The sequence below is a fragment of the Myotis lucifugus genome, unplaced genomic scaffold (assembly GCF_000147115.1).
Source record: "Myotis lucifugus unplaced genomic scaffold, Myoluc2.0 scaffold_153, whole genome shotgun sequence".
NCBI classification, from domain to species: domain Eukaryota; kingdom Metazoa; phylum Chordata; class Mammalia; order Chiroptera; family Vespertilionidae; genus Myotis; species Myotis lucifugus.
In genome coordinates, this window is record NW_005871201.1 from 2082235 (window position 1) to 2094902 (window position 12668).

Genomic DNA, 12668 nt, shown 5'->3' on the forward strand with positions numbered 1-12668 from the left:
CTGACTGAAGGAAGGAAGATAAATAATCAATTGCTTGCTTTCCCATCCTTCAACAGTGACTGGTCGGCATTCCTGGTGTGTGTTAGGCCCATGCTGGGAGTGAGGGCACTGCAGTGAGTGTGTGACACCCTCACCACAGCCCCTGCCCTCCTGGAGCTTTCACTCTGACTGAGCCAAAGGCAGCACACACTGCAGATCAGCACTCGGGATGGCCTGAGATATCAGGTGAGACATTCGCTCTCTGTGGGAAGGTCAGGGGAAGTGATGCAGGTGACAGGGCCCTGCCCAGAGCTGCAGCAAGAGAGAGCAGACAAAACAGAGGAGCCTGTGGGCCTGTGTGTGCGACAAGGCCCTGTCCAGGAAGACAGAGGCTCCCGGGCTCATTTTATGCACTTGGCGCTTCTTTGGGAATTCCAAGAAATGAAAAGCCAGGTCTCAGGAGGAAGACCCAGACACACAGCTTTTGTCAGCTTCCAAGAGAGAACAGTGTGTGTTTAGAGACCCAACTTAGGAAAAAGTGGACTCCTGCGGACCAAGGCACCCTGGTGAGTCACCGTTGATAACTATCACCTGGAATAGGAATCTGTGGTGAACAGAGGCCAGTTCAGGGCCGGGACCATCAAAGCCTGGGTGGGGGCCAGGCCCCACTTTTAAGGACAGGAGCCTCTCTCCTGACCATGGCAGTAACACTGACTTCTCCACCTGGCACAGTGCCTAGTGCCGACCATGCTCACAGTTGCTCATGAGGATGTTTCCGTTTCTCATAGACTGAAGAAATAAATGAATACAATGCAGCCTAGGTTCTATTTGCTTTTATGCCAATACTGTTGTGAGACATACTCTGTGGTTTATAAATTTGTATGCATATGTCTGTATATACAGGCATAACCCATTTTATTGTACTTTGCTTTATTGGGATTAGTTGAAGGCAAGATCCTCCATCAGCAAGATTACAACTTGCTGAAGGCTCAGATGATGGTTAGCATTCTTAAGCAATGAAGTGTTTTTTAATTAATATATGTACAATGTTTTTTTAGACCTACTGCTATTGCCCACTTAATAGACTATAGCATAATGCAAACATAACTTTTATATGCACTGGGAAAACAAAAAATGTATGTGACTTGATTTATTGCATTATTTGCTTCATTGCAGTGGTTTGGAACTGAACCCTTAATATCTCTAAAATATGCATTTCTCTTTCTCTCTCATATATATACATAAAGCCAGGGAAACCAGTTGAGCCTCCTCTATTTCAGAATGTCTTCCAAGGCCCTTGATTTTTTTCAGATATTTTTCCAATTCCTCAATCCACTCACCTGGGCAAGGCAAAATGTTGCACTCCTGGTATTCCAGGGACGGGCCCAGGCAGGGCATGCCCCCGTACTTGGGCTCAGGGTTGTTGCAAACTCGCTTCCGGTTCCGAATGCCCCTGCTACAGTCACGGCTGCACTGTGACCATGATGTCCAGGCTGACCAGGCCCCGTTGACGGTGTGGGCAGAGTATCTCCCAGCACGCATGAAATCACCAGAGAGACCTGCCAAGGGAAAGGCTAAGGTATCAGTTCTTGAAGTGACCAGAGTCTAAACTAACTTTCAATGTGTACCTGCTGCCTGCTTTGTTTCTGTAACCACACCTCAAATTTAGTGGAACACTTTTTGCACTTCAAAACCCAACATTGAAAAGAGAAGCAGTGGCATGCTAACCTCTCATAAATCAGGTGTCTTTCTCTGCAGTTGCTTTTAGATCACAGATGCAAATAAGAACTCACTTTGGCTCTAGGTTCACACAGGCTATAGGCCTTGCATTTGTAGTTCACTTATTTTTCTGAGAAACTTTTTACAAAGAAAACACAAGTTTCTCACTTCCCTTGGGAATTCCTCAACACACGGCCCTTGGACTCACTGTCAAGAATATGGTCTGTAAGAACAGAACTGGATTCAGACATTTTTTAAATCTGGTCCTTCCCCTGTTAACCTTTGCCAAGTGAAGTAAGGCTGGTGAAAGGTGTGGAGTTCATGCATCTGAATCCCAGGCCATGGAGACATGTGTCTGCTCCAGGTCCCTGCAATGGGGCTGAGCTCACTGCCCAGAACCCAGCACATCCCTGCATGGCCTTGTCCTGTAGCAAATGCTCCCAGGAAGTTCAGAGCCCACTTACTAGCTAGACGTGCTTCCCCGGGAACAAATGTAGACACGGAAGCAGCAGCAATCGGTGGTGGGGCTAAGGGTGGGGAGTTGTCTTGTTAGAAACAGACTCTGAATACTGTGGGTCAGGTCAGCCCTGAGCATTTTGCACTTAACTCATTCAATTAGCCACAGTCAAAATTCCTGTTCATTTTACTGAACATACCACCCACTTACAATACTAGAAAACATTCAGTAATTTTCTCAAATGTAGGCAGAATGACACAGCTTAACCAAAAACTCTCTAAGTATGCACAAAGTTCTGGGTAAGTGTGGAAGGCAAATGCACTAACAGTTCTATCCACTGTGAAATAATTTTGTCATTTACTTAAAAACCGAATCAGAAACCAAGGCAGGATGCTCTTTGGAGAAAATGGATTAGAAATGTCTCTCTGTGACAAACCAGTACTTTGTGGTTAATCAATAAAGGACAACTATTCACAATTAAGCCTCATCTTGTGTGGTCAGAGGCAAGCAAGTCCAATTTTGCATTTCCAAGATATCGATACCAAAAATGTGTGGATACTCTTTAGAACATGAAACCATTAAGACACAAGAAAGATGAAGTCTTTTTAAGCCATGCCCTTGATATACATTGGGAGAAAATATAGACTGTGCTTTATAATAGAGTAGTAAACTTTTCCTTAGTTTATATTACTAGCATTTAAAACAAACATTAGCTTTGGTTTTGTATGTATCTGAGAATGGAAGAAAAACAAAATCTATATTCAGAAAAGAGAATAAAGTTAATGTATAGGAAAACACTGTTACTCGTTTTCTATTTCTCTTCTTTCTTTCTTTCTTTCTTTCTTTCTTTCTTTCTTTCTTTCTTTCTTTCTTTCTTTCTTTTTTTTTACTTTGGTATCCTAAAAAATAAGATAGTTCACAGCCAGCTCTGAAATAAGGGAATAAGTGAATGGTGTCTTCTTTTTTTTTCCAAAGAAACAAGAAGCAAGCTTGTTGGTTGCTGAACATTAAGCATCATGGTTTGAGGTGAGGATCGAGTCCATGTCATTAGCAGAGACAGTTAATGTCAGCAAAGCAGCATGACAGGAGCGGCTGCTGATGGCCCTCCCAGCATCCAGGCTGGCAGTGCTAAGAGGCATGGAGTTCTGTGACGTGTGCAGCTGGTGGCCCTCACTCACAGCCACTCGTTTAAGAGCTTCTCTTGGGCAGTGCAGGAGACTTCTTGCACCTCCAAGAATTTATTCCACCTGCATCAGTCCAAGGTGGCGATCACCAGCTCTGTGGTTCCTTAAGGCCAGCCACCCTGAGTCTAAAGCTCGTTCTCTAAAAATGACCTTGATGGTGACTGTGCTTTCTCTATCACGCTCATGTTGGGAGACTAAGATAGAATTATAAACACAGACGTGCTGGGAAATAGGGAGAGATGGTTGGGTGCAAGATATTATTACTTTTGCTGTTCTCACCAAACCATGCTGTGAGGACCCATCTATGGGCACGTGTGTTCTTTTTAGAATTGGCCAGATTATGTGACATTAGATGAGAATGGCAGAAGGGATGGAGAATGATGCAGAAATGCCCAGGCAGAGGGTGGATTTTCTGGTCTACCCCAGAGCTTACCCCTTGCTACTAATATGTCATTGAAGGGACTTATACAAGTACAAGGGGCAAATCGATTTCAAAGACTATTAAAGGGTTCTCACATGCTGTATTCTTTTTTAAAGATATTTTTATTGATTTCAGAGAGGAAGGGAGAGGGAGAGAGAGAGAAACATCAATGATGAGAGAGAATCATTAATCGGTTGTCTCCTACATGCCCCCTACTGGAAATAGAGTCCACAAACTGGACATATGCCCTGACAGGGAATTGAACCGTAGCCTCTTGATTCATAGGTCGATGCTCAACCACTGAGCCATGCTGGTCAGGCACACTCTTAATTACACACACACACACACACACACACACACACACACACACACATTTCTGTTTTCTTTGTCCAATTTTGAGATAAGCAAAATAAAAGCTTATTGCACATTTTAGTATCAAAAGAATTGTGGAAAGGTCACTGACCCTTCTGTAATATTTTCTGATACTAAATAAATCTCCCACAAACTACTGTGGCCTTGTTATAAACATAGTATAATTTTGAAGGCTGAATTCACAGGACCATCTACATTTTTATAGTAAGGCTGTTTACTATCAATTTGCTATACAGACAGTTCTGCTCTAGAGGGATGTGTTGTTAGAAAGATTGCTAAACCATAAGTCACTGAAAGGAAAAATACCTCCTCGCTCTTCTCTGAAAGCAGAGAAAAGATCACATGCCTGTCCATGGAGGTGGGTCAGACCCTAGGAGTCCCCACTCACCATCCGTGGAGCAGCCGCTGGTTCCGTCACTGGAGCAGTACCGCATTTCAATTCTCTGTCTTCCCACTTCCAGCAAATTTGGATCAGGGAGGCGGGCTTTGCACGTGTATCGAAATCGCTGCTCATAGTGGCCACCGTTGTCAGAGATGTTGACAGGCGTCCAGGGTGTCCAGGGCGTGGTCTTCTTCAGCTCAGGGCAGGGGTTGGTATTACAAGGCTGGTACTCCTGGGAGAGAAAAGGTGTGGGGTATGCTCAGCACACAGCATAAATAGAGCCAGGCGTTTCTCTATCGAAAGACAGGGCTCTCTAACACTTCATATCTTAATATGCCCATCAGCCACTCTACAAGGTTTAAAACCCATTTTTGTTAAATTAGGCATTTAGGAGAATGCTCTGTTTTCAACGCAACTCCAAAAAGATCTGCACAAGTTCTCCTGTCTCAATAATGAACATGAGACAACGGACATAATTGTACGTGAATAAAAATCATGATTTCCATATAAATCATCTTCCTTTCACTTAATAAGTGACCAAAATGCTAATTACTCAGATGTTAAATTTAGCTGTCTTATCTAAAAGATTAAAGTTAACATGATGGAACCATTACCTGTTTTTTGAACCACAGTATGTTCAGTTTGTGATTAATGGATATTTTAAGCTCTGGAATAACAGATTCAAAGGGATAGACTGGTAGATATCCAAATGATAACGACTTTAAGTTGCTAAGAAATTTTTACCAAATTTCCCTGGTTAATACCTCAGTGACATTTGTCAGTTTCTCCTCCCTTCCCTCACTACCAGGAATCTCCCTGGCACACAGGTTGGAAGGTCCTGGGAGCTGAGCAGAGAGATCTGAAGGTTTGGTACAGTGAGTGCTGGGGGGTTGGGATTTAAGACTACAATTACGAAGATCAATCCGAAGCACTAAAATAGTTATTTGGCAAAAATTTTAAATTCTATATCCCCAGAAATAGGGCCATATATAAGGGTCCTGAGTTTGACTTTGGACAGAGCACCACACGGAGATTCCTCCATTTGACAACAAAGGATGTTTCATTCGAAGCAAAATCCACAACACACAATACACTCAATTATGGGCACACTTTTAAAATGATATTTGTCAATGTTAAACATACATATAAAATAAGAGATAAACTGCTCTCTAAGCTGTATTATTAAAAGAACTGTTCCATCCTTCCCCCATCAATTTTTAGTTAAGCATTTTGATAGGTAGCCCATAGAGCTAACGAGAATTTTCCATCAGGCATTGTCCATTCACTGTGCACGATGGAAAACAGGGATTTAGCTCTTAACTCCCCACCTCCCTCCCTGCATCTTCAACACTGATGCAGTCGCATCTTCCGTCATCATAATATGGTCAAGCTACACTTTGTTAGGTCAAAATGCAGTGTTTGCTCGTAGCACTAGGGGAGCACTATCCACACCTGAGTGCTGGAAAACACGATAGATTTCTGTCTCTGGTGCAGTTCCCTTCCAATCTGAGTTAAGGGCTCATCTGTTTTGGGGGGTAGTTGTTTCGTGTCTATGAGCATGTCATTACTTCAGCCCTGTCATGTAGTCAAGCACAGTAAGAACTATCTTTGTGGGTTTCTGGTTAGAAAAAATATCCTTTTAATATCTTTAATAGTTTGTTAGTGAATTTCCAATATGACAGAAAGTAGCCATGTGTGTCCACACCATCAGCTTTACCTGGACCTCTATTAAAGTCATGATTTTGTCACTATTCTAACTAGATTTCTTCACTCATAATCCCTCATTTCTTTATTATTTTTACAGGGGACAATACTCCGGAGTTCTCTGTGTTGGTGACATCATAGGCTTTTAACAGAAAGTATGTGAAGTGATCACCGCGGCGTCTCTGATGTAATACCCTGTCAAGGTGCTGCTCCTGTCCACAGCAACACACACCGGAAGACAGATGACTGCATTTTCCTCCCTTTACAGCGTCTTTGATCACGGCATCTTTTGGAGGCTGCCTCCCGAATGAAAAAATAGCCCAATTCAGGCCATAAACTCAATGGTGTGAGAAACTAGACAGGACACGTGTGAGCTCGCTCTATTTCACCTGAAATGGAAGCCACATGATAGGAATGCTTTAAACCTCATCTGGGATCTCCCAGGCTGGTGGCGTGCAGCACTGTCATTCGCCGATTGAAAATGCCATATGCCACTGTCCTCCCCTTCCTGACTCTGTGACCACCTGGCCGGGCCAGTGTCCAGGCTCCTTGCTGAAATGGATTTAAAACATATGCTGTTTATGGACCCTTGCTTTAAAAATACAGGTCTTTATTAATAAGTTCAACATCACTTTATGGCAGGAGCTACATGTGCCAGCGATGGGCATCACTCAAGGATAAAGAAGGTCAATTCAGGCTCATTAGACCGAAACCTCTGATAACAAAGTCTGTTCTTTTGTTCATTAACCCCTCATAGCACACATTTTAACATGAGACACAGGCATTTCTCTTTTCAACTGCTTTTTGAGGTTTCATATGATGCATTCACTTAAAATATCAAATTATAACATGCTGAGATAATTTTTAGAAACAGTAAATTAAAACCACAAGTAAATCACCACAAATTAAATATTAGAATGGCAAAAACAAAACAAAACAAAAGAAACCAGAAACTTGCCAGTCAAGTGCTGGTGGGTTCCGGGCAACGGGAACTCTCCCTCCTGCCCTGCTGGTAGGGATGTAAAATCACACAATCCCTTTGAAAACGATTGACATTTTCTTAAAAACTTATAAACACACTTATCATATGATCGAGCCATTTCCCTCGTAGATATTTACCCAAGAGGAAAGAAAGTATATGTCCATACAAATCCTTGTACATGAATGCTCATAAAAGCTTTATTTGTAATAGCCGTAAACTGAAAGTAATAACTAAATACTTCATCTTCTATCCAAATAATAGAACACTACTTGACAATAAAAGAAATGAACTGTTGATATGTGCACAGCACAGAAGAGTCTGAAAATAATTATTCTGAGAGAAAGAATCCAACAAAAGGAAGTAACCTATAAAATTATGGAAAATGAAAACTAATGTAGGGTCAGAAAGCAGAGAAGCGGCTCCATGGGACTGAGAAGGACACAGTGCATGAGGGAGGGGTGACAATGGGGAACAAGGAAACTTTTAGGTTGATGGACATGTCCATTCTCTCGATTCTCCCGCTGGCTTTGGAAGAAGTTAGCTGCCACACTGTGAGAGGGCCACGTGCCTGGCACCTGAGGGCAACTTCTAGGAGCTCCAGTGACCTCCAGCCTAAGGAAAACAGGGACTCAGTCCTAAAATTGCAAAGAACTAAATTCTTCAAACAATCAGAGAGCTTGCAAGAGAACCCAGAGCTTCAGAGAGGTTTGCAACTCTGGACACTTCGACTTCAGCCTATGAGACAGAGCAGAGAAACCAGTTACATGGGCCCAGACGTGTGACCCATGGAACTGTGAGAGATTAAAAAAAAAGTATTTTTTAAGCCTCTAAATTTATGCTAATTTTGTTACATGACACTAGAATGTTAATACATACTGATGTAAATGTATATTTGTTTGTATATATAAAAAGGAATGTATTCTGGGACCCTGCTTTTCATCCAATACTCCAAGGATTCAATTTATTAGAAGATTCAAATGAAGTTGAATTTTTCTTATGTCCTGCTTTTGCCTCTTAGTCTGATCTCCCATTGGCAGGAATTTTCTTTCACAGAAACTCATTATCTTCCTGCTATAATATTCCTCCAATTTTTTCTTATGAGAAAATTTCAGTTAATTTTTTAAATTACCATTACTTGCTATTAATAATACATAGAAAGTTGTTGATGGGAGTCCCACAGGTTATGTGCCAAGTTGAGGTTCGTTGTTAGAACTCATGCTTTATTAAAGATGCCTGGCCCTATGCAGAATTTTTTTTTAATTCAGCTATGCAGAACTGTGACAAAATATACATGCTGACCATCGATTTGAGTTTCAATTTCACCAAATCCATTAAAGCTTTAGATTTCTGTCCACTATGTGTGCATGAAGTATATTGGGTATATGCCTTTTGCTTTAAGGGCATAAACAGACTCTAAGTGGTGTTCTATTCATCCCATAAAAGAGCTTTTCCTAAAGCATGTCTCTGGGCAGCTCATGGTGTGCTTCAGGAAAAAGCATCTGTTGTCAGGAAGGACTAAGGGGCCTTGGGTTCAACAAACATAAGTGGGTTTCTTCAAAGAAAGCGTGATATGAACTGATCTTGAGCCCTTTCTCAGACCTTGAAAAACCAGAATTGACTGAGCAGATTGCATATTAGTAAATGCTGTTGAGGAGGATGCTACCTGGAATCAAACAAGCTCCCAAAAAGTAAAAGCAATTTTACTGTTGTGTGACTGATGTAACATCGACTTCACTAACTCAAAACTGAAAATGAGGGTGCGTCCCTGCGGTTCCAAGGTTGTGTGGAAGATCCCCGTCTTCTGTCAAACCTAACCAGGACGTGAAAGACTGAAGATGGAGTCTTATGATCATAAAATCCTTAGCCCATGTCATATGCTCTATGTCCTTAGCCCATTGAGATGTCCATGTTCTAATGGGGAAGTCATCTAAAATAAGCCTTCAAGGCTGCTGGTGGTGGCTTCCCAGGAAGTGGATGAGGCCTAGGGGGCTGGCACTTCATTAGTCTTTCTTCTCCAGTGATTCCACCTTTGAGCTTATTCCTAAGTTTCTACTGTGAAACTCTCTGATCACTTCCATGTTTTTGACTTTATGTGATAACCAAGGTAGCCCACCAGGTCTGTCCAGAGGGTCTACTCCCTTCATGCCCATTATCTAGTGCCTCAGATTTCTCATTGAAAAGTGGTCATAGAAAGACACACATCATGATGATTTGGGAGTGTTAAATCAGATAATGCACTTATAGTGATTATCAGAGAGTTTGGTATTCAGGGCATTGTTGGTGTGCACAGAGGTCTGGAAACAAAGATGGGGTACAGAACACAAAAATATTAGTTCTCCAAAGTTGGTCAATAGCAACCTCTGCCCCCCCCCAAAAAATTCATATGGTCATAAGAAGTCATAATTACCCTAGCAGGATTATACACAGGAGAACGGATTTGTCCAACTGGTAACATAAGTATCCAAGTTTCCATGTATATAATTTCATTCCCTCTATAATGTGATCATTTGGTGGAAAATTCTCTCCTAAATTTGCTCTTATCTGAGTTTATATGAAACTGACTTTTTATCAGTTCATATTCCTTAAATAATTAGTTAAGATTTCATGCCCTAAAAGATAGCAGTAAGAACATTTATTTAATCGAAAATTCCGATATCGTGTAAGATGTATTTGGAAAATTCATTGCTAAGGTCAAAGTCCTTCTGTCATTTCGTTTCACCAGTAGGGAAATATTTGGAACTCTTGGGTATTTTCTTGGCTCTCTAAGCTGGGATCCATCATTTAATGGATCTGGGAAATGAAAAACATGTGTGTTTTATCAACATCTTTCACAAGGAATTGCACTTTTTGCTCTTCTTTGGGCCAATTTACTGTGGGAAATTATGTTCCTCTTTAAAAAAGATCTATAAATGACTCCCGTTTTATAATCCAAATTTTATAATTATATTCCTATTACCTCATAAATGTTTCCTGCCAGAACTTATGGGTATTGACCTAAATATTTTAATTTAAACATTTATATTTTTGAAATGAAAGTCAAAGTAATATTGCCCAAATGACATTTTCAATTAACAACAGATGAAAATGGAAGCATCATGTGATCTATCCATCCATCCACTCAGTCATTTATCCATTTTTCAATAATCATTGTTGAAGAACCTATAACTCTTCAAGGATATTAAATATTAATGATGAAAATAAGCACACAAAGTTCAAGGGAAACATGAAAGTACCAGCAGTCCCATACCAACTATGTGTGAAGGGAGTTAAGATATCTGAGGGACTTGACCTTCAATAAGAGGACATAGTAACTGGCACTGTGGCCAATCTCATAAGTCACTCCCCTGGGATTCTCTGTCTGAAAGACCACTTTCACACCAAGGTGCTTGGTCTTCCTCGATCGCAGCACTGAAGGTGGGATGCGCCCACCAATTTAGTTGTCTGACTAACCAAGTCTAGGAAAATGATCTGTGCCCTAACAGTAGAATGTCATTGTTAATAGAAAACAAAACAAAAGCCCTAGTGCAACCTTAGCCACCTTAGGAAAAGTTTAAAGTCTTGATCACGTGCTTTCTGAACCTGGCCCTGCACCTGACTGCCAGCATAACACAGGGAGGGGCAAAAGTAGGCTTACCGTTGTTTGCATGGCAAATAATACAATAATAAATAAATAATAATACAAGAATAAACTCTGTGTTTCCTGCACTTACACCTCCCACCCTCAATGGCTGCTTTCCCATAAGTGAGGTCTGCAGTAGAATTAAAATATTCAAAATATTGGAATCAAACATAAGTTAAACATTTCTAGGTTTTAATGTACTTAACATATGGCAATGGCATAACACAGTTTATCTAGAAGTTTCCTATAAAAAAAGGAAATGCCCAAATCAATGTTTAAAGATGAGCTACATTATGAATGTTCATCTACTTAAATATGATTAGAAAATCATCTATAATAATAAAAGCATAATATGCTAATTAGACCGGACATCCTTCTGGACGTCCTTCTGGATGACCTTCGGGATGAAGCCAGGGCTTCGAGGGAAGCCCGGGTCCCGGGTGCCTGCCAGCAGCCGGGAGAAGGAAGGCCTACTCTTACAGGAATTTTGTGCGTTGGACCTCTAGTGCTTCTATAAATTCCTAAAATGTAAAATGATGATTAAATAATGAAGCGGGCAAACTTCTTCCAAATTCATAGTTTGGTCACAGATGCATGCTGTTATATCCATTCTTTAGTTTTTTGGGTTTTTTGAAATAGGTTTTTATTGATTTTAGACAGAGAGGAAGGAAGCGAAAGCGAGAGAGACATAAATGTGAAAGAAATATCAATTAGCTGCCCCCTGCACACCCCCCATCTGGGATGTAGCCTGTAACCCTGCATGTGCCCTGACTGGGAATCAAACAAGAGACTATTTGGTGCCTGGGACAATGCTCAACCACATAAGTTACACTGGCCAGGGCCATTCCTTAGTTTTTAACTGTACAAATTTTCTTTCCCACTACTATCACCATATAAATGCACTTCTATATATGAAAACATGAACACGTGATAGAAGTCACTTGGTAATTCATATATTAAGATTATCCAAACCAACAAATGCAGCCTCAAAGCTCACATTCTAGAAAGTTGCTTCTCTTCTTCAACGAGGTAAGGATGTTTCTTATTCAAAGCCATCTTTCTGGCCTACAGAAAGTATCCCAGTTGAAATACTTAGAATTCTGTACTGTGGGCGACATTAAAATTCATTTTTCTCTTCTGGACACATGGCAAAATTTAAGCAAGAGTATTGACTGCTCTCTGCCTCAATTTCTATTCATTTGGGCAAAAAATTCCATAAGGTGGCTGAGTAAAAGTGCCTGCTCTTCTAAAATATGACTCAAGTATTTCTAAATTGCTTTATTTTCTTACAAATATTAGTCTATAAAATAAAGCCATAAGTGATATAAGGGTGACTGCAGACATCTAAGTTTTCTCTTATAGTGTGATGAAAAAAAAAAAAGTAGTTTTCTTCTTTTAGACCGTCCCTCAGTAATAGAGTTTCTTTGTCTTTATTACACCATGAAACGCTCTACCCACAATCAGGCAGAACATTACAGTCAGGGGAGTAGACGTGAGGTTTGTTCAAACAGGAGTTTACCCGGGCAGCAGGAACAACACCAGCTGCTAGAAGCCTAAGTATACATTTAAAATATTTAATACCTAATTATATAAAAGAGACACAATTCCATAAAATTATAACAAAATAGTACTCGAGAAGGCCATCATGAATGGGGGTCATGGTGCCCATCTAGAGAAACCCTGGGCTAATCAGTGCTTCTAATTGCATTTCTGTGGCTCACGCTGCTGGCAGAGTGAAACAGAAAGTGCTCAGCTCCCCAGATGACTCAGAAAATCAGATCAACGGCTCTGTCTCAACCCCTCCCATCTCATGGCCTATGTCCCAGCCACACGACACCGTCTTGAAGAC

General features: G+C 40.9%; 1 protein-coding gene across 1 annotated transcript in view; it reads right to left on the reverse strand.

The window, feature by feature from the left end:
* Nucleotides 1-12668, reverse strand: part of SEMA5A (semaphorin 5A) — a 384818-nt gene that overhangs the window by 18980 nt on the left and 353170 nt on the right. Inside the window, exons 17-18 of the mRNA XM_006095388.3 lie at nucleotides 4521-4746; nucleotides 1320-1538 (exon numbers count right to left, since the gene is read on the reverse strand). Of these exons, the coding sequence (XP_006095450.1) occupies nucleotides 1320-1538; nucleotides 4521-4746 (445 nt within the window). The remainder of the gene's footprint in view (nucleotides 1-1319; nucleotides 1539-4520; nucleotides 4747-12668) is intronic.